Source organism: Podarcis bocagei, assembly GCF_964188305.1.
Source record: "Podarcis bocagei genome assembly, chromosome: 5".
Taxonomy (NCBI): Eukaryota; Metazoa; Chordata; class Lepidosauria; order Squamata; family Lacertidae; genus Podarcis; species Podarcis bocagei.
Genome location: NC_138129.1, coordinates 100,082,474 through 100,107,096, shown reverse-complemented (window position 1 = coordinate 100,107,096; position 24,623 = coordinate 100,082,474). Strand labels below are relative to the sequence as shown.

The 24,623-nt window shown below is 42.2% G+C and overlaps 1 protein-coding gene across 13 annotated transcripts in view; it reads left to right on the top strand.

The window, feature by feature from the left end:
* PRRC2C (proline rich coiled-coil 2C) overlaps window positions 1–24,623 on the top strand; it is a 77,729-nt gene that overhangs the window by 18,013 nt on the left and 35,093 nt on the right. For all 13 annotated transcript variants that reach the window (XM_081195620.1, XM_081195618.1, XM_081195626.1 and 10 more), the window contains exons 6-18: window positions 616–857; window positions 1,236–1,315; window positions 1,933–2,066; window positions 2,155–2,242; window positions 2,503–2,617; window positions 4,234–4,308; window positions 6,386–6,941; window positions 8,928–9,088; window positions 9,937–10,186; window positions 12,392–12,605; window positions 13,816–16,191; window positions 19,985–20,190; window positions 20,543–20,697. In XM_081195620.1, the coding sequence (XP_081051746.1) occupies window positions 616–857; window positions 1,236–1,315; window positions 1,933–2,066; window positions 2,155–2,242; window positions 2,503–2,617; window positions 4,234–4,308; window positions 6,386–6,941; window positions 8,928–9,088; window positions 9,937–10,186; window positions 12,392–12,605; window positions 13,816–16,191; window positions 19,985–20,190; window positions 20,543–20,697 (4,652 nt within the window). The remainder of the gene's footprint in view (window positions 1–615; window positions 858–1,235; window positions 1,316–1,932; window positions 2,067–2,154; window positions 2,243–2,502; window positions 2,618–4,233; window positions 4,309–6,385; window positions 6,942–8,927; window positions 9,089–9,936; window positions 10,187–12,391; window positions 12,606–13,815; window positions 16,192–19,984; window positions 20,191–20,542; window positions 20,698–24,623) is intronic.

Genomic DNA, 24,623 nt, shown 5'->3' with positions numbered 1-24,623 from the left:
TTGGCCAGGGCTGATGCGAGTTTGAGTCCAACAGCACCTGCAAGGCCACTAGTTCCTCATTCAAACCTACAATCAAATAATGACTGCTGCTTGTCTACAGTCATTTTCCACCTGATCTGTTATCCAGGCTGTAGGTTCATTGGCCTTTAGAAATGGAACAAGTGGTGTAACTGGAATGTCAGATAATACATAATGCCTACCATAATTAGCACAAACTACAGTTTGTGGCTTCTGATTGGGTTTTGCCAGACTGTTGCATATTGTGGTTAACCAATTCAAACACTACATTAAACTATAATTCAACTTCTTTAACCACTGTTAGTATAGTGCCTTAATTGAGCCAGTGATAGCTCAATTTAAAACAGCAACTGCTGAATGTTCTCGGTTATAGAGAGCTTGAATTGATCAAGTTAAACCATTTCTGTGGCTAAAGCGGACTAATTCTTGGTGGTGTCACAGCTCAAGTAGGCTGAGATGACAGTTTTGTCACTGAAGGTCCTTTTGGGGGGGGGTGGATGAAGCTGGTGAGAAATATACCAAGCACTTTTTGCACAACACAAAATAAATGGTGTTCAGAAATCTGTTTGAAATATAACCTCCCCTATTCCATTTCAGATGTTGCTAGCTGGCGAGAAGGTGGAGGCAGGAATCTGAACTCTCCAAATTCTCCAACTGATCAAGAAGCAAAACCTGTCGCTCAAGAAGACGGTAATGTGCCTGGACCAGTAGAACAGAGTGATGGCCCCAAGGTACCAGAGAAGAGGGATATAAGGATAGCACTGCCACCTGCTCCCAAGCTTAATGGTCAGCAACAGCCTGGGATCATATCTCAGTACAGAGCAATGATACCACCCTATGTAAGTCATGTCCATCAATATCTTGTAGACTTCTTTCTCTTGAGGGATCTGAAGGGAGGGAAACTTTCCTTTGAAGTGGAATTGCTAAGCTCTTTGCAGCTATGCTGTTTATATTCCTGTTGCTGTTAATTGCTAACTGAGAGTCATTTTCTTCTAGCAAGTGATGTGATTGAGAAATCATAGAGCACCAAGGGACTTGCAAAAAGGCACACACCTAAATAACTTAACTGTATAAAGTCAATTTAAGAGTTTGTTAATTTTAGGTAGACTTCAGTTTTTATTTCTGGTATATTATATAAATGCTCACTTTCCAATTTATGATTTTGGTATTTAATGAAAATACAATGTTTACATAGCTGGTGTGGTTTTTTTCCTTAGATGTTTAACCAGTACCCTAAATTGGCATATCCTCAAATGCCAGGTCCCAGCAGGTTCCCTGCTCCATCTGAGGCTACCAGGTAAAATTACATGCATGATTTGATTACTGCTCTTAAAACTTTTTGATATCACAACTATATTTGCATAATGCATATATAGTCTTATTTAACATAATTTTAAGACCATGATTCTTTTAAACTTTAAAGAGGATGCAACAATACAAAGCATAAAATTACTGAAGCAGCAGTGGTGCATGGTCCAGTGTTAGCAAAACATCAGTAGTCAACCTACAGGTGCATGCTTTTGCACAGTTTTCCCTTATTCATAACATTGGACCCTGTACCGTTGATATTTTGTATAGCTTTTAAAATTGTTGTCCATTGATGATATATATTGTTGTGTGTCTTTGCTATATATTAAATTGTCTCTGTATTCTTTCAGCAGCACTGGGGAAAGCTCAGACACCAAGCACTTAATATGTCTGCACTTAGAACTTTTTTCCTTTCTGATTCTTTAACATTTCATTCTGACATCTAGTAATTGAAATTAGTTCCCTTTGTTAATTAAACTTGCTGTTTGTAAACAAGTATCTACTTTTTTCAGTATTGAGCTTAAACTAATCTTAAGTCTCTTCAGTAACTTAACTATGAAATACTGATATATAAACCCTACATGATAGATTGCTTTCTTTTTCTAGAGGACCAAGGGGTAGAGGGCCCTCTTCATGGAGCTCAGAAACTGTAGAACGCCCAGCCATCCTAAGTGCTAATGAGCTCAAAGAACTTGACAAGTTTGATAATTTGGATGCTGAAGCTGATGAAGGCTGGGCTGGTAAGAACATTAATATCAGTGAACATTTAACTGGTTGCATGTAGAAAAGTCTTTTGCAGTGCTGACCTTCCATTCTTTATTATTCTAGGAGCCCAGAGTGAGGTAGATTATACTGAACAGTTGAACTTCAGTGATGATGATGACCAAGGAAGTAACCAGAAAGAACAGTATAGCAGGTGATTTATAAAACACACACACACACAAAATATTCATGTTTAGAAATTTGAAATAATCAGCTAGTATTTGTACTACATTTGTAAAATGCCCACGAGAGACTGAGAGTTATGTAGTAGCTAGAGTTTTGGATGTGGGAAACACGGCTATAAATTGTAACTTGAGAAGATTAACATAATCTTCATAATTAACATAAAAAAGCATGTTTGATGTAAAAAGGGTGGTATGCAAAATATGACCTTTTATGATCCCCTTCATGCAGTAATGAACCTACAAAAGATGCGGAGAAGAAAGATTCAGAAGAACATAAATCATCTGCTCCTTTGCAGTCAGTTGGTTCCAAAGTGCCATATAATAAAAGCAACTACTTTGATCAGGTATTTTTTATCTAATCACTTTTCTCTCCTGATGTATAAGTTACAATTTGGGTGTGCATTATCCAGATACTATTGTGATAGAGCTAGTGCTGGTATGCCTCTCCAACCAGTGTTAATGAAAGTGTAAATGAAGTAATGTAACATGCTTTGGAGGGGAATTTACATAAAATAAGGGTGTTGTGTTGGTTTTTTTAGGGTTCCCCCCCCCAAATTATTCTTATCATAGCTTCCCTTCTGACTGAGCTGCATTTTGCATCCCAACAAGTTATAGCCTCTCTTTTTGAAGTAACCACTTGGTGTATTGAATTGGTTAGTTCCTTTTAAACCTGTCATTGATTAAGTGGGGTTAAAGGGGATGGAACCCAACAGTACAGTGGTACCTTGGGTTACAGACGCTTCAGGTTACAGATGCTTCAGGTTACAGACTTCACTAACCCAGAAATAGTACTTCGGGTTAAGAACTTTGTTTCAGGATGGGAACAGAAATCACAGCAGCACCGGGAGGCCCCATTAGCTAAAGTGCTACCTCAGGTTAAGAACAGTTTCAGGTTAAGAACGGACCTCCAGAATGAATTAAGTTCTTAACCCGAGGTACCACTGTAGTCAAAAGACCTAGTCTGTCCATTTCCATTTGGAACATTCTGCATATATCTGATCTGCCGTGTATGTGATTGTTGACAAAACAAAGGGTTTTTTGGATGAACTGAAAAAAGGCTTCCTTTCTGAGATAGCAAACCTGTGTCTATGTGTTCATGTAATTGAATGCTCATACAGATTGAAAGATTCTTTCTAAATAGAGAATTGGCATTATTTAACTTTCTGTGCAGCTAAGTGCTCCTGCAAAAGACAGGTACCTAGTCTCTGTGCTGACATGGAAACTGACTGCACGCCCCTTACGTTGGCACTGAGAGGTTTTGAGACCATTGTAGTCTGAAGCCTTTAGCACGTTTGAACTCCAATTATCAGAGACACTGAACAGATTTGTGGTTTGGCTGATTTAAGAATGTTTGATTCTGTTGCTGGGTATTTTGGGGATTTTAGTGTTGGCATAGAACGATGAATCCTAACCCAGGACCCCTGGCCTTGGGGATGATGGAAGTGAATGAAGCCAGTGCTGGAGCCAAATCCTTGCCAGCTTCTGTTGGCCAGGACAGGAAGGTCACATTTTTTGTTCTGGTTTGCGTATTGTTATGTTGCACCATGTTGCTGCAACAGAAAGGCCTGGATCAAGCCCCTGGCCTGTCACTGGGCCAGTTTAGGATCCAGCAGCTCCCTGGCTGACACTATTCCACCCACTCAAAACAACCCTTTTGGGGGTGTTATGCCAGCCACTGCCAGTGGGAACATGGCTGGTGTTGACTCCCAAACAGTGCCACACCTTCAGTGACCACATTGCCATCAATAGCCAGCAGCACTGGAGAAAAGGACACCTCTGCCCTTTTTCCCTTCAGGCGCACGAAGATGTGTGTGTTAAGAATGATTCCTAAGTGAGTAATTACATGTTGTGTACATTATACTGAGTACATCCAACTGAAAGGGAACTAGTAAAGGATTAAATCAACAGCATTCGGTTTGTTTCACAAGAATATTTACAGTTGTGCTTTTTAATCCAATAGGAACGCAGTCTGACACCAGCCCAGTCTTTAGTGCTTGAGAGGGGCAGTTCTGGGCTTCAGCCAAAATCTGTTCAGGTATGAGCAAAATTCACCTCTGGGCCCAACTGTCAGTCCTTAACTTTATCTCTTTAAATTTTTAGTAAAATGTAAGATTATGCTTTGCATAGTAGTCATGCAGTGCACATTGTAATACATGGAAGACCAGCTGATTTTTTCATTCCGTTGTTTTTTCCTTTAAATGACTTTGTAGAATTCAAAGAGGCCTTTGGATGTGTAGCAATGCGTGTCCAGGGAGTGATTTCCCCCTTCAAGCTACAGTCCCACACATCACATCAAATGCTGCTCCAAGGGCCTGATCCTTAGCAGTGCCATAGTAAGGCAGAGGAGGTATATGCTCTGTATGGGAGGCAATAAATTCCTGGTGCCTATGTTTAATACCTATGCACAATCTTCTGGATCCCAGCTGCAATACTTTGCAGTAAATTACTTTCAGTTGAGAGATTAAAACAGGCTATCTTCTCCACTCCTTACAATCCACATTTTTAAAATGTAGTAATTCCATAAAATACAGCACAGGGAATTGAACTGTGGTCTGCAAACTTCATTCAGGTGGCCCACAGCATGTCTTTGAAGAGCATGTAACAATTTTAATTCTGTGGAATTCAAATTGTGATACAGGTGACTCAGCTTACACTTGAGTTACATTCCGGGGATAACACCTAAAACCAAAATGACGTATGGTCGAAACACATTAGATTCAGTGGGCGGGTGCGATTGTCAAAGTATTTCCCCCCAAACACTCACCCCCTTTCCATCTCTTTTAAAATCTTAAAAGAAATTTTGCCAGTGCATAAAGCTGAATGCACAAAAGTTAAATGTCCACAAGTTGCAAGTAACATGTGCAATAAAATACCTATAAGCAGTGTTAGAAACTCAAATATATAAACTAATCGCCCGATCGCAACTTAAACCTAGGTTATGGGTGCCACAATGGAATGTCTAGGAGCCCTTTTTCCCAATGAAATTTAGTAGTGGTAGTAGTCATTTCATTTCTATACTGCCTTATATTTTAATGAAAAAATCTCAAAGCTTTTACAGCATTAAAACATCAAATTAAACAATACAGAATAAAACAAATTCAAGCTTCAAGGAAAATATTTCAGATTCTTCTCCAATTGACATTTTGCTTCCCCCTTATTTATTTACCCACTTAATTTATTTATCTTGCCCCATAGAAGTACTGTAGGGAGCCAGTAGTGTGGTATAGTGGTTAGAGTATTGGACTTGGACCTTGGAGGACAGGGTCAAATCCCTACTCAGTCATGAAGCTCACTGGGTTACCTTGGGCCAGTCACAGCCTCTTAACCTATGTCACAGGGTCACTGAGGAGGAGGGTGATCCATGTACTCCTTGGAGAAAAAGGTGGGATATAAACGTAATAATTAAGTTCTTCTGCTTAGCTTCTTAAGGACCCAACCAGATGGGGATGTCATTTGCCAACCCGGCATACAAAGATCTCCACATGGTTGCAGTTGGGAATTTCTAACACTGCATATAAGAAATAAAAGAAGCAATAATATATTTAAAAATCCTGCAGCACCCTGCACAGCGCATTGCAATTGCTACAACAGGCAGAAAAATAATTAAGTGGTCTGCCAAGACCCTTTGCAATTTTCCAAGTGGTCCATGGGTGGGAGGAGTTTGGAAACCACTGCTGGCAAATATTTATTGCAGCTTTTTCTTTATTCTTTGCTTGTCAGTTTACAACGAATTGAAAAGATGCTTTTAGAGTAGTAGGTGTTTGCAGTGCCCTTAGCCCTAGCATTATTCTCTGTTAAGATAAAGTTTTCTTCCTCCTTACAACTTTTAATTGAGGCCCATTCTTCTGCACAGCTGCCCAACTAGGGGGAAATAAATAGAACTCAGGGATTTCTAGCAGAATTGCACATTTCTAGTTTGCATTGCTTGTGATCAGCACTTCACTTGTTAGGCCTAACTTTAGTGTGAGACCTTCTGACAGTTCATAGATTGAAGACCCCTGTTTCAGAGTTCCTAAAAGAACTATAGAATCACTTTGCATATACGCTTCTGTAGTGGGTCTAAAACTGCCTTTGTTTGAGACTTTTGCACTTTTTTATTTCAAAAAACATAGCATCCACTTCCAGATCGCTTGGCAGGGCCAGGAAAGCAAGGTCCTTTTCCTCCTAGGCCAACACCAGATGAGGATGAGATTTGGAAACAGAGGCGAAGACAGCAAGCAGAAGTATCTGCAGCTGTAGAACGAGCCCGTAAAAGGCGCGAGGAAGAGGAGCGAAGAATGGAAGAGCAAAGAAAAGCAGCATGTGCTGAAAAGCTGAAACGGTTAAATGAGAAATTTGGCTGTGTAACGAAACCACCCCGAGAAGACCCACTGAAAGAAAAAGAAAAAGAGAAGGAGAAGGAAAAGGAGAAGGAGAAGGAGAAGGATACTGATAAGGAGAGGGAAAAAGTAAGTGAAAAGGAAAAAGACACAGTGATAGAAAAGGAAAGGGAAGAAAAAGAAAACCAAGAGAGGGAAAAGGAAGCAGAGAAGGAAAGGGAAAAAGTGGAGAGGGAAGCAACAGAAGAGAAACCAAAAGCTGAAGTGCTTGAACCTCAAGAGCCAATCACTCCATCTGTTACAGTTGAGAAGCCACAAGAAAGTGAAAGCAGCAGTAAAGAGGAGAGAGGTTTGTACCAATTATTTTGTTTGTTTAAAGTAAGCAACCTGCTGTCTTTAACTAGAATCCTAACTATAGCACTGCCTAAGAACTGTACAGTGGTACCTCGGGTTGCAAACACCTCGGGTTACAAACACTTTGGGTTACAGACTCAGCTAACCTGGAAGTAGTACCTCGGGTTAAGAACGGACCTCCGGAACGAATTAAGTTCGTAACCAGAGGTACCACTGTACTACTTTCAGTTTTGGATATATTGAAGGAAATGTCGTAAATTGTTTCAGAATGCCTCATGGGAAGCAATTCATAAATGAGATAAATAGCAACTGCATTCAGCATTTTGTAAACTAAGGCTAGAAGACAAAGCTTACTTGGTTGTGATTACATGTGCCTAGATCAGTGGTTTTCAGCCAGTGTGTCATGGCACATTGTGGTGCCTTGAATTATGGGTAAGGGGTGCTGCAAGCAACACTGGCCTCTGTCCCTCTTTCCTTCCCTCCCTCCCTCCTCTGATGCCCTCTCAAGTCTCTGCCTCCTAAAGGCTTTCACAGCTGTTTGTTGCAGCAGCTCTGACTACAAGCTCTCCAGGTGAATGGTGCCACTGGTGCTGGCCAGGGGGTGCTGGTTGCCAGGAGCTGAGGCGGCCTTGGAGTAAGCAAGCAAGTGGGCAAGGGAACCCAGTCAGCCAGTCCACCCCAGCCCTTGCTGTTGAGAATGGACAAACCAGTGGGAGTCTGGGCAGGCAGGCACTGCGCTCGCCTTTCTGGTGCTTGCTGTGTGCAAGGCCTTCCTGGAAGCTGAGTGCCTAGTGCTGATAGGGAGCCTTTCCACCATGCAGGCCCTGCAGCACCCACTGCTGCTTCCCAAGCTAAGGTGCTGGCCTCATGTTCACTTTGGGCCACTAAGGCTGGGGGCATCCTTTTCCCAGGCCCCTGTGGGGCGGTGTGAGGAGGCACCTCTCTTTGGGGCAGGGTGGTGCAGCTCGGAGACTAGGACCAGCAGCAGCAACTGCCTAGATGACTCTCAAGGAGAGGAGAGAAGAAAGGAGGCTGCGGGAACACCCCACGAGAGAGGGTGTTCGGAAAAGGGCGAGAGGCTGCCAGCTCTGCAGACAAGGGGTGACATAACTGGGCTCCTGAACCCCACAGGGTGCCGCAGAAATAATGTAGTTGGTCAAGGAAGCCGTGAACTCAAAAAGGTTGAAAACCTCTGGCCTAGATTATAAAGTAGCATTTGTAATATCTAAAATAATAAGTCTTCTGACAGAAAATTTATAAGGTGGGTTTAAAACAAACCACCCTGATAAATGCTTGAAAGGTCAGGAGCAGGATGCATTTGCAAGTTTTGTCTAATCACTTTTGAATAGTATGTGCCACAGTCCAGATAAATATGTATATTAAAAGCATTGTTTCAATCCTGCATGCATTAAAGTTAATGGGGTTTTAGTTGCATGACTGTCACCAATATTGCGGCCAATGTACACATGGCTAAAAAAGCAAGCTGTCACTTATGTTTATTAACAGAGTGCTTAATTTGCAATGTGAGCTGCTTCAGTGACAGCTTCCAAAAAGCCTCTAAAAACACATGGTTTTAATCTGTACATCTATTCCAGATTTATGGAGATGGAATTCTTGTTTAAGGTGAGATTTCTAAGCCGTTTGTAGATCAGGAGCATAATAGGTAACGGCCTCTGTTTATTACAAGGTGTCCTGAACTGGTCTGTGCACTTTCTATGGAAAGCTTGCATATCTATTTCCATGGGGTGTGCTTTCAAGATAACATTTTCTTACCTGTGCCACATTTGTGTAGTTTCTGCCTCTCCTATTCCCCAGTTTCAGCATTGCTTTGTCATGATGTCCAATAAGTCTTTTAAAAAACCCACCTACATTAATATTTAAGATAATTGGAGTGGTTTTTGAGTTTGAACTTGTAATCATCCATATTTATCATACATGGTGCCAATGTTATTTTTCTCTTGCATTCCCCACCCCTGGACAGTGTGTCAAGCTGTTTCCACCACTCAAGAAAGCAATCATAGTGAAAGAGAGAGTTCTCACGAAAGCGAGACTGATTCTGGTGCTCAGCCTCGTCCTGCTATTTCTTCTGGCTATTCAAAACAGTTTCAGAAATCATTGCCACCAAGGTTTCAGAGACAGCAGGTAAAAGGATAGCACTTTGAGATTAATACATATAGTTATTAAATTGTGGGAGATGAAGTTATGGGTTGGTTTGGTGTTTTCCCCTTGCTTTTATTATGTATTTATTTATTTTGCATTTCTGCACTGTGAACTGCTGTGAGATCTTCAAATGAAGGATGGTATACAAAATTAATAGTATAAATTTGCATTCTCAGGGTGAATAATCATAAAACTTTTTTGGGGGGGGAATTGTGATTTGTGGTTAAGGGGAGACACCAGACAAGTAACTAAACTTTACTGTAAGTTGTGGGTAACATGCAGTAGTTGGCAAGTAATAACTTCCCGTATTCATAAGTGTTTTGTAACCTTTGCTGTTATTCAATGATCTGTCAGCCATAGCTTGCCATCTATCATATTTAAGATTTGCAAATGTTACCATGCTGGAGCTAAGCATTCAAATTACTGTGCCATTTGTCTGTCCACTATGTTCCTCAGTGCTAAGATAGGCTTGTCTTCCCCATCCAAGTTTTTCCAATAATGGTCCTCCTTGTTTCCTTCTTTTTGTCCTCAGAGACCTAATACAGTCATAACACTTCCAAATTGTAATTCCTCCTGTCCTTATTATTAACCATGGCTAAGGTTTATGTCTATTGTCTTGGCCATATCTAGCAAACATTAACCTCATAATCAGAGCTTGAAGCTTAAGAGCATTATGTGTGTACCAATGCATTATTGGGTTCAATTGGAATTGGAGCATAGCCAAAAAAGCTCTGAAATCAGGTGCCTAAAACATTTTTAGGGGGAAAAACTTGTTTAAAAGCAATTTGCTATAGCTTATCAAAAATTTCATGTTTTATCTTGCTTTATAGGAGCAGATGAAACAGCAACAGTGGCAGCAGCAGCAGCAGCAAGGGGTCCTACCACAGTCTACACCTTCTCAGCCTTCTGCTGGCCCTGTTCCCCCACCACCGCATAGACCGCTCTATCAGCCCATGCAGCCACATCCCCCACATTTGGCTTCTATGGGCTTTGATCCACGGTGGCTCATGATGCAATCTTACGTGGATCCACGAATGATGTCGGGAAGGCCTGCTATGGATATGCCGCCCATGCATCCAGGTACAAATCTCACCTATACTAAAGGTGTTTAGTTGGCTCTCAGTTTGTTGCTCGACACAATTCAGAGTGCTTCTTTAGAGTTCTAAAGCCCTAAATGGTTTGGGACAAAGGTCCCTAATGGTTTGCCTACTCTAATGTGAATCGGTATGGCAGTTGAGATCCTCCTTTGGTTGGCTCGTTTTAGAGTGATGGCTACTGAAGAAGTTGCTTCTGTATTTGCATCCTGCTAGTGCAACTCCTTCTTAAAAGAGGTGCATCTTACACCTTTGTTATATCCTAGCAAAACCTGTTCTCGTGTGGAATTATGGTACTCTAATTTTGGCAATTTAATTTATTGTCGTATGTGGTGTGTTTCACTACATCTGGCTGCCCAGTTTATTTCGTAGATGTTTACTGACTGCTAAATTAGAGAGTTGCTGTATTGCTGTTGTTTTCAAAAGGGGTGGTTTATGTCTGTTTGCTGTTATCCCAGTGGTCCAAACGTATTTTTCTTCTATGATTACATGATGGCTGATCTCTAGGGATACCTCCTACCTCCCTAAAGTCTTTTCTCCTGCCTTTATAGTGAACGAGTTCCAAGTCTGCACTGTTCTGCTGATTTTTATCTGATTTGTGCAGGGTTCCTCTTTTGTAGGCAAGGGAGAGAAAGAAGACAGCCGTAGTGAACACTGTTCTTTCCAGGCTGAGCTTATTCCTGGCCCACAGTTCTTAGGCTGCGTTTCATTCCCCTTCCCCTTTGCAAATAATTCAACAGAGGCAGGAGGGGTGATTAAGTGCATTCAGGCTTGCCTTTACAACCTTTGTTCAGGCTCATTGAGCTCTTCAATGCAGGGTGTGGGTCCCAGTCCCTGCTACCTTTTTTCATCTGATCTTTTCCCCCTCTTGGGATTTCTGCATGTTTATTTCTCCTCCAAGTCAGCTGAACCCATTCTTTGAGGGTCATATAGGATTAAGTGTGGGCAAAGTCCCGTTTTACATTCCTTTGAAATGTTTTTTCGGTGATGCACAGTGGAATCCTACCACCTGACCTGTTCTTGGGATGATTAACATACAGTGGTACCTTGGGAGTCGAACACCTTTGTTGTCGGGGGGAAATCGGCTCCCAAACGTTGCAAACCCAGAAGTGAGTGTTCTGGTTTGCAAATGTTTTTTGGAAGTCGAACATCTGATGCGGCTTCCGATTGAGCGCGGGAAGCTCCTGCAGCCAATTGGAAGCCGCACCTTGGTTTTTGAACTGTTCCGGGAGTCGAATGGACTCCTGGAACAGATTAAATTCGAGAAACAAGGTACCACTGTAATTCCAGAGGCTTCTTCCTGTTCCCAACCCCTCTCTGTGGGCTTAAGACACTTTATTGGAGTTCTGCCCAGCTTAGGAAAGCTCTCTAGAAATTGCATTGTCCTTGGGCACAGTCTATCAAGAAAATTGCTATGTAAGTTTTACTTGTGATGGCATAGTTGTTGCTCATTTCAGAGGAGTCTGGCTAAGATATCTCTTTGACAGACAGCAGAAAGCTTCAGGTGCTTTTTTTGTTTTTGTTTTCTTTTAAGCTCTGTTACAAATAGGAAATCAGCAATTTCCTATTTGTAACAGAGCTTAAAAGAAAACAAATTACTGATGCTGGTATTCAGTAATTAGTAACATTACTAAACATTACATTAAATGCTGCCAGTTGTACTCTGTTACCTTTGGGCCTTTTCTTTCCACAGAAGATATTCAAAAGTCAGAATTTGCCATGGTGAAGAGGGGAGGGATCTTAAGATGCTTTCAAAATCTGCTGCTATATTTTTTAATGGGCAACAGGAAGGTTCTAGCCTTTGTAGAGTTTTGTGCTAGGCACAGATTCTAAGTACTGTGATGTTGTATGCTAGTGAGTCTGTCACAGTACTTCATGAAGAAAACTTTACAAGCCTTAGAAAAGTCACTCCACAACAAAATTTCTTTGTGAGAGGAAATTTTTTATTAACAGCTTCTAAATTTAAAATTCCATTTGTAAGATCATCTTGATGTGTAGGGTTCTGACACAACAGAACGGAAACGCCATTTACCTTCCCATAGCAGCGGTATGCTTTCAAACTGCTAGGTTGGCAGAAACTGGGACAGAGCAATGGGAGCTCACCTCGTCACATAGATTTGAACCACTGACCTTTCAGTTACTTTTTTGAGCTGCATGGTTTGACTTCTTAATTTCAATATCTCCATTATAGGAATAATGCCTCCTAAGCCACTTCTAAGAAGGGACCAGATGGAGGGGGCAGGAACTGCTGCGGACTCTTTTGATCATGTTACTCGATCAGCAAGGGAGCATGCTATTCCTCTGTCAGAACCGCGCATGGTGTGGGGGTCAGAACCATATCCTCATGCAGAGCCTCAGCAGACTAGCAATCCCCCCAAAATCCTAGAAGACACTGAAGATCTAAGGTAAGCTTTGGGGTTCTCTTACTGTATTCTGTTTATCTTTTTCTGCATTATCCTATTGCATCTTGTGCATTTCACATACCATAAAACAGGCCTAGGGAATATCTGGCTCATGGGCCAAATTAGATACATCTAGGGTTCTAATTTGGCCCACAAAATTGTTTCCCCAAGCCACTTCCTGTTGCCTAACACCAGACATATGTGATGCCAGTTGATATATAGGTAAGGATGCAGCTGCAAAGGAACAATTATGAGCTTAAAATGGGCTCCCACTTGTTCTTTTACAAGGATAGCTCACTGCTAAGGAATCTCACTGGGATGTGTTGCACTAGGGAGTTCTTGATGGGTGCACCTGAGGGGTCTGAAGCTGAAAGCAAGACCTTTGAATGTGTGCTTTCAGCTGTTTGGTGTTCACAGTGCAAAGGGACTCACTTTCAGTGGGGCCTTTTGAAGTTGTTACCTGATGTCAGCTGTCAAAGTGGCCTTTGGGGGAGGTTGGGATCTGGCCTGCAGACAAAGCTTCTGATAGTCCAAGCGTGTTGAGCATAAAATCCAGTAACCAATTGCAAGGGGCAACACTGTTGTTTGCAAATAACAAATGCCTTGCTTCAAGTTGTAAGACTATATTAGGGACACATTTGGGGGCACAAAAGATATTTCTCAAATGGGTAGTTTGTGTTCTCTCTCTAGGGATTCATTAATCCACAGTATGCAAGGTTGGACTCTGACGATGATCTTGGTAACTGCTCTGGCTTTGTACACTTTCAAATATGAAGGTATACAGCGAGCTGAGTTTTTTGCATGGTAGACCTTCAGTAATACAGCCAGAACATTCAGTGTACCTCATATATTTTATTGAATCTGAAGTGACCGGCAGAATGATTCTTCCTAATCGGCTGCTTCGGGGGTTTGTTAGTGCAACTTGGGGGTGGGGGGTGGGCACGGACACTATTGGCATGGCCAGTTGTCAGGGCAGGGGTGATGCGGGTTGTAATCCAGCAACATCTGGAGGCCAAAGGCTAGCCACCCCTGTTTTATCCTTGTCCCCCACCACAAGTTCATTAGCTAAAATGCTCTCCAGAAATGATTTTCTGTCTCTTGTGAACATTGTATGGGCTAATCCTACAGCAGTTGTCCTGCATTCTTTTTATCATGTCTAATATATAGAGACTTTGATAGGAATTCAACTTAAATTGTGGCTTCCTTCTTTTAGGCCTGAGGCACTTCTGGATCAAGAACACATAGCTGTTCAAGAGGTTTACGCAGCAGAACAGATTCATTTGGACTCTCAGACAAAGGTGGACTTCTTCAAAGAACCCAGTGAAATGAGTGTACTGAAGACCTCAGCCACGTCTTTAGAAGATGCTCAGCCTCACCAAACTGACACACCTGCTCCTGCGTTGAGTTTTGATGTAAATGCAGAAAATGTCTCCCAAATCTCCAAGGAAGAAGAAATGCTTGTAGAAGAGAGCAATACTTCCCTGAAGAGCATTTCTCATGGGTCAAGCCATTCTCTGAAATCTGAAGACCAAGCAAATGATACACAATCAAATGTTTCCAAAGTCAGCAGCAGACACATTGAGCCAAAAGAACCAATTCTTGAAAGAATAGATAGTAAACTGAAAAAAGAAGTGTTTGTAACTAATAGGCTGTCTGAAGGACCAAAGCCTGAAAAACCGTTTAAGCCTAAATCTGAAACTAGGTGGGGTCCAAGACCAGGTTATGGGAGAAGAGAGGAAGGTAGTGATAGGCCAGTGAGAAGGTCTGGTCCTATTAAAAAGCCTATCCTTCGAGATATGAAAGAAGAGCGTGAACAAAGAGAAGAGCGTGAACAAAAGAAGGAGAGAGAGGGAGAAAAACTGACAAATGAGAGAGCTAGCAAGATTGAGAAAAAGGAACAGTCTCAGGTTCCACCTCCCAGGCTAGAACCAGAGAAGACCACCACTGGTGGTAAAAAGGCATTGCAAAGCACACCACAAGCTTCAGACTGCGCAGATGCTCCTGTGCAGCCCACAGTTACACCTGCTGTGCAGCAGCCTCTCATTGTCCAGCAGCCTGCAATTGTACCACCAGTGTCTCAGCAGCCACCTGCAGTACAGACATCTCCACCCATAGCTCCACAGCTGCCTAGTCCACAAATTACTGTTGAGCTTCCATCCCTTGCTATCCAGCAGCTACCAGTTCAGCAGCCTGTCAGCACAACAAAGGAAGAAAAGCAGCCAGAGAAAGTAATCAACAAAGAACGAACTGTAGAGAGACCTCGTATGGAAACTAGACCTGTGAAAAGAGAACCTGGTTTGCCTCCCAGAACATACTGGAAAGAAGCTAGGGATAGGGACTGGTTTCCAGACCAAGGATACAGAGGCAGAGGACGTGGAGAATATTATTCTAGAGGACGAAGCTACAGAGGTTCTTATGGAGGCAGGGGTCGAGGTGGGAGAGGCCACAATAGAGACTATCCACATTACAGAGACACTAAGCCTCGAGTGGAGCATGTGCCTTCTGGTCCTCTTAGGCAGAGAGAAGAGAGTGAAACCCGTAGTGAGAGCTCCGATTTTGAAGTAGTTCCAAAACGGCGAAGACAGAGAGGCTCAGAAACTGACTCTGACAGTGAAGTGCATGAAAGTGCAAGTGACACCCTTCTTTCAGACAAGGACAGCTTAAGCAAAGGCAGACACCCAAAGAGAGAAGAAAAGACAGATGTCAAAAAGCCTGCAAAAGCCATATTGTCTTATAAACCTGAACATAATATCCGAGGGGACAATAGGGTTTTAGACAAAACTTACGGGAGGGAAGATGAGAATAAACCCAAACCAGGATTTCTTCCTAAAGGAGAACCTTCTAGACGTGGCAGGGGGGGCATGTTCAGACGTGGGGGTAGAGATCCAGTTGGCCGTCCACCTCGGCCGTCTACTCTTAGGAAACCAGGATACAGAGAGAATCAGTGGAACCCGAGGCAGATGGAACCCCCCAAACTTGAAGATGGGGAGCCCCCACAAAGGCATGACCATTATGGTTCTATATCACTGGATAAAAGGCCACCTGCAAAGTTTGAGAGAAAATTTGATCCTACTCGGGAAAGGCCTCGTAGGCAAAGACCTGCACGACCTCCCAGGCAAGATAAGCCACCACGCTTTAGGCGTCTAAAAGAGAGAGAGGCAGCATCAAAAATAAGTGAAGCCACAACCAGCTCATCATCAAGTGCTGCAATGAGTAGCGCAGTTAATGAACAGCCAAGCACTACTTTGGAGGTGTCAGGAAGTAAGACACCAGACTTGTCCAATCAGAACTCCTCAGACCAAGCAAATGAAGAGTGGGAAACAGCTTCAGAAAGTAGTGATTTCAATGAGAGGCGTGAGAGGGATGAAAAAAAAATAGCAGATGTTACAGCACAGGTAGCTGTTAAGACTGGGGAAAGCACACTAGCCCCAAAAAGGGAAATAGCCAAGAGAAGTTTTTCCAGTCAGCGGCCTGGGATTGATCGGCAAAATCGTCGTGGAAATTGTGGACCACCCAAATCTGGACGGAACTTCTCAGGGCCAAGAAATGAAAGGAGAAGTGGCCCTCCAACAAGAACTGGGAAAAGGGGGTAAGTATGTTTGCCACTGGAAGATTGATACAGAAATTTCATTCAGTTACTGAGTTCACTGGAAACTTAAAAATAGATTCACTTCACCAAATTGGTTTAAAGAGCTATGACCATTCAATGGGTAGTGGTTTGAGTTAAGTAGCTTTGATTGTTGTTGTCGTTGAGTCATGTCCGACTCTTCGTGACCCTATGGACCAGACCATGCCAGGCACTCCTGTCCTCCACTGCCTCCCGCAGCCCGGTCAGACTCATGTTTGTAGCTTTGAGAACACTGTCCAGCCATCTTGTCCTCTGTCGTCCCCTTCTCCTTGTGCCCTCCATCTTTCCCAGCATCAGGGTCTTTTCCAGGGAGTCTTCTCTTCTTATGAGGTGGCCAAAGTATTGGAGCCTCAGCTTCACGATCTGTCCTTCCAGTGAGCACTCAGGGCTGATTTCCTTAAGAATGGATACGTTTGATCTTCTTGCAGTCCATGGGACTCTCAAGAGTCTCCTCCAGCACCATAGTTTAAAAGCATCAATTCTTCGGCGATCAGCCTTCTTTATGGTCCAGCTCTCACTTCCATACATCACTACTGGGAAAACCATGGCTTTAACTATACGGACCTTTGTTGGTAAGGTGATGTCTCTGCTTTTTAAGATGCTGTCTAGGTTTGCCATCGCCTTTCTCCCAAGGAGCAGGCGTCTTTTAATTTCATGACTGCTGACACCATCTGCAGTGATCATGGAGCCCAAGAAAGTAAAATCTTTCACTGCCTCCATTTCTTCACCTTCTATTTGCCAGGAGGTGATGGGACCAGTGGCCATGATCTTCGTTTTTTTGATGTTGAGCTTCAGACCATATTTTGCGCTCTCCTCTTTCACCCTCATTAAAAGGTTCTTTAATTCCTCCTCACTTTCTGCCATCAAGGTTGTGTCATCTGCATATCTGAGGTTGTTGATATTTCTTCCGGCGATCTTAATTCCGGCTTGGTATTCTTCCAGCCCAGCCTTTCGCATGATGACTTCTGCATATAAGTTAAATAAGCAGGGGGACAATATACAGCCTTGCCGTACTCCTTTCCCAATTTTGAACCAATCAGTTGTTCCATATCCAGTTCTAACTGTAGCTTCTTGTCCCGCATAGAGATTTCTCAGGAGACAGATGAGGTGATCAGGCACTCCCATTTCTTTAAGAACTCGCCATAGTTTGCTGTGGTCAACACAGTCAAAGGCTTTTGCATAGTCAATGAAGCAGAAGTAGATGTCTTTTTGAACTCTCTACCTTTCTCCGTAATCCAGCACATGTTTGCAATTTGGTCTCTGGTTCCTCTGCCTCTTCTAAATCCAACTTGCACTTCTGGGAGTTCTCGGTCCACATACTGCTTAAGCCTGCCTTGTAGAATTTTAAGCATAACCTTGCTAGCGTGTGAAATGAGTGCAATTGTGCGGTATTTGGAGCATTCTTTGGCACTTCCCTTTTTTGGGATTGGGATGTAGACTGATCTTCTCCAATCCTCTGGCCACTGCTGAGTTTTCCAAATTTGCTGGCATATTGAGTGTAGCACCTTAACAGCATCATCTTTTAAAATTTTAAATAGTTCAGCTGGAATATCATCACTTCCACTGGCCTTGTTACTAGCAATGCTTTCTAAGGCCCATTTGACTTCACTCTCCAGGATGTCTGGCTCAAGGTCAGCAACCACACTACCTGGGGTATATGAGACATCCATTTCTTTCTGGTATAGTTCCTCTGTGTATCCTTGCCACCTCTTCTTGATGTCTTCTGCTTCTGTTAGGTCCTTTCCACTTTTGTCTTTTTTAATGGAAATCTTTGTACGAAATGTTCCTTTCATATCTCCAATTTTCTTGAACAGATCTCTGGTTTTTCCCATTCTATTGTTTTCCTCTATTTCTTTGCATTGCTCGTTTAAGAAGGCCTTCTTGTCTCTCCTTGCTATTTTTTGGAAATCTGCATTCAATTTCCTATATCTTTCACTATCTCCCTCGCATTTTGCTTGCCTTCTCTCCCCCGCTATTTGTAAGGCCTCGTTAGACAGCCACTTTGCTTTCTTGCATTTCCTTTTCATTGGGATGGTTTTAGTTGCTGCCTCCTGTATAATGTTACGAGCCTCCATCGATAGTTCTTCAGGCACTCTGTCCACCAAATCTAAATCCTTAAACCTGTTCCTCACTTCCACTGTGTATTCATAAGGGATTTGACTTAGATTGTATCTTACCGGCCCCGTGGTTTTTCCTACTTTCTTCAGTTTAAGCTTGAATTTTGCTATAAGAAGCTGATGATCTGTAGCTTTGAAAAGTGGTATCTAATGATTGCAAAATAAATGGAAAATTGAGGTGATAATTATGGATAGAGACAGACAGCTGTGAAGAACAAACCACCATCCAGCAATGATGCTTGCCCCAAATTATTCTTGTCTCCGGCACCTGTAACCCCAACTGCTTTCTACCTTTTTAAAGTTTATTTCCTCATATACAAGTTGTGGAATTGAGTCACTCTTTTGTGTTAAAGTCTGGTGAGGAAGTATAATTTTCTGCACCAGTTCCAGGAGTTTTCCCAAACACCTTACTAAAACAGAATCTCTTTAGCTAACCAAATAGGCTTCTGAGCCTGAGCACCTTGATCAGTCCTTGTAGCTCAGTGTAGGCAGAGGAAAAACAAATTTGAGGGTCATATCCAATTAAATTATATTTAAGTGGGATTAGACCCACTTAAATTAATAGTTCTAAACTATTCAGAGTCAAATTATTCAGAGTAGGAATCATAGAATCATAGAATCACAGAGTTGGAAGAGACCACAAGGGCCATCGAGTCCAACCCCCTGCCAAGCAGGAAACCCCATCAGAGCACTCCTGACATATGGTTGTCAAGCCTCTGCTTAAAGACCTCCAAAGAAGGAGACTCCACCACACTCCTTGGCAGCAAATTCCACTGTCGAACAGCTCTTACTGTCAGGAAGTTCTTCCTAATGTTTAGGTGGAATCTTCTTTCTTGTAGTTTGGATCCATTGCTCCGTGTCCGCTTCTCTGGAGCAGCAGAAAACAACCTTTCTCCCTCCTCTATGTGACATCCTTTTATATATTTGAACATGGCTATCATATCACCCCTTAACCTCCTCTTCTCCAGGCTAAACATGCCCAGCTCCCTTAGCCGTTCCTCATAAGGCATGTAGGACTAGCATTGCCTACAACTCTGAAACAGCAACTCCTCCAGTAAGTGTTTCTAGCATCTACAAATTTGCCTTTAGAAGTTGTTGGGAGAAGTGTTTCATCAGATACATTTTCCTATGCTGTATCTGAATCAAAACATCTAGAGATCCCTTTCTTGCCATTAAAATAGGCTATACTCGAAACAAATGTATAAGTCTGCAGGGACAAAGATACCTGTCTTACGTAGAGTCAGACCGTTGGTCCATCTAACCTAAACAGACAGACAGCTGCTCCAAGGCTTTTAGGCAGGACTCTTTCACAGCTGTATCTACTAGGACATGTCAGGGCATGCAAGTCATGTATTCTACCACCAGGTTTGTGCCCCCCCCCTCCGGTAAAATCCCCACTTTTGGTATTTTCAGGGAAATCTCAATAGCACTCCTGTAGTTAAGTTCTACCTCTAAATTATTGTTGAACAGTTTCACCCACTTAAGTTTTGAACTAGACCAAATGCAACTCCCATTAGTTTTTCTTGGAGCGTGTTAGCTTCAACTAAAGTCTTATTAAAGTTCTATGTAGCTCTGTCTCTCCCTTCTCCTCCACCTTTTGCTGTACAATGCTATCTCATTTTGTGTTTATGATACAGACCATTTGAAGAACAAGCTGCAGTTGTGATTAGTGCTGAAACAGTTGGGAGCAGTTTACATCCAGAAGAAAGTGGGAACAGTGCTGCTGCGCTGAAAGGTTCCAAAGATCCCAACATCAAGAAGCGAGAAGAGCCCAAAGCTGGTCCAAAGAAACCGAAAGAGAAAGTGGATGCAATTTCTCAATTTGACCTTAACAACTATGCAAGTATGTACTGGAAGCTCCTCTTCAGAATCTTAAATGTATTACAGGCACACACACATTTACGTGGGGGTTATGTTCCGAGGCACACATCAGTGAAATTGTGTATATTTGAAACACCATTGGAAAAAGGCTGCAAACCCCCCATTCCACCATGCCCTACTCTGCCTCTTGTGTGACTTTTAGGATCACTTCTGGGTTCAGCATATGCACACATACTGAACGTGCATAAATGGGTCTGCAGTATAATAGTATTTTATTTTGGTTTTTTTCTGCCATTTGAACCAACCCCACAGATGATGGCTTCATTTATTTGAATAGGGGTTAATTATAACTAAATTTCGGACCTTCACTACAGGTGTTGTGATTATTGATGACCACCCTGAAGTGACAGTAGTTGAAGATTCCCAGTCCAATTTGAACAATGATGGTTTTACTGAAGTGGTATCAAAAAAGCAACAAAAACGCCTGCAAGACGAGGAACGCAGGAAGAAGGAAGAGCAAACAGTGCAGGTTTAGTATCATATGTATCATCTCTCTCTGTCCCAGGCATCTTTTTTGTACACATTATTTAATATGTGCATATGCAATGCATTCCTGCCCTCCATTGTGAGCTCACACTTGCATGAATAGCTCAGTAGCAAGATTTCTCTAAAAGCATTGTTCACTTGAGCTGGTTATTTTCTGAAATACAGTGGTGCCTCGCAAGACGAAATTAATTCGTTCCGCGAGTTTCTTCGTCTAGCGAATTTTTCATCTTGCGAAGCACGGTGTCGGAAAAGTTTTGGAAAAGCTTCAAAAATCACCAAAAACCTCAAAAAAGGCTACCACACTGTGTTCTATGAGTTGCTCCTCGAAGTCAAGTCACAACTGTATTAACGGTGTTAAGAAAAAGGAAACAAACTTGCAAGACGTTTTCGTCTTGCGAAGCAAGCCCATAGGGAAATTCATCTTGCGAAGCAGCTCAAAAACTGCAAAACCCTTTCGTCTAGCGAGTTTTTCGTCTTGCGAGGCATTCGTCTTGCAGGGCACCACTGTAGTCTTATTCCATGGTGTCATCCTGTCAGGCTACCCACAAGCTCCTGTTCTCACAGAAGGATGCTGAGTTGCTCAGTTTTGTATGATGCAGTTACGATGTTTATTTTTTTAAAAAATGTAGTGAATTTCTTATTTATTTGACAGGAACCCTGATTGATTGATTTATTTATTTGCTGGCTTGCTGGCCCTTTGGTGGAGACTGAAACAGAATAAATAAATAAACTTTCTTCAGAAATGTCAAAACCTGTGGTGGAATTTGTAAACCTAACCCTTCATGGCAACACATTTCAGTCTTTATTCTTGCTTACCCGTATTCATTGGTCTTATTTGGGAAGTTGCTTAAATTCCAGTTAGCTCTAACAGTGCTTCCTTATAGTCATTGAAGGTCTGCCGTTCCAGCACTGAGCAACACGTGCTGCTTGCAGTTCATGGCAGATTTCTCAATACAGCTCTAAGATCAAATCCTTTGCTTGAGCAGCTGAGTGTTCTCTGGACTGAGGGGTTCTCCACACTTCCTCTTATCCTGCTGCTTTCCCATGCAGAAAACCTCAAACAGTCCTTTGGCACTAAATTGGAGCACAAGACAATTTGGGCTTTCTCCAATTTAGCACTAAAAACTGGGTTTTCCCTGGGAAAGGAACAGGGCAAAAAGATATTTCTAAATATATTTGGCAAGGGGGAAAACCGAACATAAAATATAAAATATTGATAGATGCAAAAGAGAGAGGAGGTTGTTCCCTGCCAGATATGAGAGTATACTGTGAAGCATCTTACCTTTGTTGGTTGAAGGAATGGATGACATTAGAGAATTCATGTATTCTAGACTTAGAAAGTCATGATAGTATTTTTGGTTGGCACGCTTATTTATGATATGAAAAGTGAAAGTACGTAAAGGATTTACAAATCATATAATTAGGAAAAATATGTAGAGTATGGGATAAATGCAAAAATCTATTAGAGGTTAAAACACCACTTTGGCTCTCACCGTTGGAAGCTATAGCGGTAAAGAAAAAATATGATAGAAGGGCGGACAACTTATAGAAATTTATTAAAATGAGGGAGGAGAGTATCAATTAAAAGAATTTAAGAAATTATCAGGAAAATTAACAGCATGGATACAATATCATTTGAATGATGTTTTTAAGAAAGATAGGATACGAGGGTTTGGGGAACAAATATTACAACTGGAGAGTGACCTGATGGAATGTAATGTAAAAGTGCTGTCTAAAATGTATAAGATATTATTGGAATGGGAGACAAAGGATGAGCATATAAAATCCTTAATGATAAATTGGGCAATAGATATTGGTCACAATATAGATATGGAGCAAGGGAACAATTGTGGAATATGGATATAAAATTTACAGCATGTTATGTCTAAGAGAAAATTGTATGAAAATCATATTGATGGTACCTAATACCGAGTAAACTGGCAAAAATGTATAAATCTCAATCAAATAAGTGCTGAAAATGTAAAGCGAAGAAAGGTTATTTTTATCATATGTGGTGGTTTTGTAGTAAGGTTAAAGCTTACTGGGAAATGATATATAATGAATTGGAAAGATGTTTTAAATCAGGGGTCGGCAACCTAAGGCCCATGGGCCGGAAGCGGCCCACGGAGGCTGTTTAACTGGCCCATAAGCTGCCCCCAAACCGAACTGAGCCGCGCGCCTGCTCAGCGAGTCCCCACGCATTGCGCTAAACCGGCACAGCACAGCATGGGGACTCTCTTCTGTGGCTCCGGAATTCGCTTCTGCGCATGCCCAGACACTGGAAATCACGTCTGCAAATGTCCACAGCGCTGGAAATCGCTTCTGCGCAGGCGTGATTTTTGGCATCTGAGCATGCACAGAAGGAATTTCCGGCATCGCACTGCACCGGTAAGCCTTGCCGACCCCTGTTTTAAATAATGTTTGTAAAAAAATCAGAAGCTTTCTTTTTGGGAATTATAGGGACAGAACTACCCAAACTATATTGAAATTTATTCATGTATGCGACTACAGCGGCAAGAATGTTACTTGCCCAAAAATGGAAAGAAGTCCCAGCAAAAGAAGAACGGATACAAAAACTTACCAGAAAAACATGAAAATGGAAATAGTTTGTTGAATGTTTACAAACAAACTGTAAACAGATAAGAACATTGGCAGAATTATTGTAATAACCTGCAGTTTTATATTTAAGGTAGATGAATAAATGAAAAAATTAAGTTAATTTAGATATGCAGAAAATATAAAAAAATAAATTTAAAGAACTGCAGAAAGAGGAAGAAGGAAGTCAAGTTTTGATATGTTAAAATGGCTGTAAAATTATTGAAATGTCTGAAAATCAGAAATAATATATATATAAAGGAAAGGAACAGGACAAGGGGAAAACCACTCAGATCTGTGCTTTCTAAGCAAGGGACGAGTGGAAGTGTGGACGAACCCTGACTGACCACCAGAGTGCCTCAGGAGTTCACAATCAGGATATTATGAGAATTGAGCCCATTGTTATATTGGCACTGAAAATAAGGAATCAGTTTTGCAACTAGTAGTAGCTAATTGATGTAATGTCATCCATGAGTTCATCCAATCTTTAATTTAGAGTGCTTTAATGCTAGTAGATGGGGACGCGGGTGGCGCTGTGAGTAAAAGCCTCAGCGCCTAGGGCTTGCCGATCGAAAGGTTGGCGGTTCGAATCCCCGCGGCGGGGTGCGCTCCCGTTGCTCGGTCCCAGCACCTGCCAACCTAGCAGTTTGAAAGCACCTCCGGGTGCAAGTAGATAAATAGGGACCGCTTACTGGCGGGAAGGTAAACAGCGTTTCCGTGTGCTGCGCTGGCTCGCCAGATGCGGCTTTGTCAAGCTGGCCACGTGACCCGGAAGTGTCTCCGGACAGCGCTGGCCCCCGGCTTCTTAAGTGAGATGGGCGCACAACCCTAGAGTCTGTCAAGACTGGCCCGTACGGGCAGGGGTACCTTTACCTTTACCTTTAATGCTAGTACATACCATAGGTAAAGGTAAAGGTACCCCTGCCCGTACGGGCCAGTCTTGACAGACTCTAGGGTTGTGCGCTCATCTCACTCTATAGGCTGGAAGCCAGCTAGGCTCTGAGGTTTTACCCACACCGCCAGCCGCGTCCCTAGTAGATACCATATCAGTGGCAATAAGTTCCATAGGTTAAATTGTATATTGTTTGCAAAAAGTACTTCACCTTGAATGTGCTTCTTGTCAATTTTAGTGGATGGCCATTTTATATTGAGTGTAAATCAGTGTTCCTACTTACTTTCTCCATATGTCTTGTGATTTAATAAACCTTTCATAAAACCTTCATTTTCCCTATTGTAGCTTAAAAAAGCCCAACTGATGTATATGGGAAAACAAAATATCTAACAGTTCTTTGGAGCAGAGTTTCCATTTCAGTT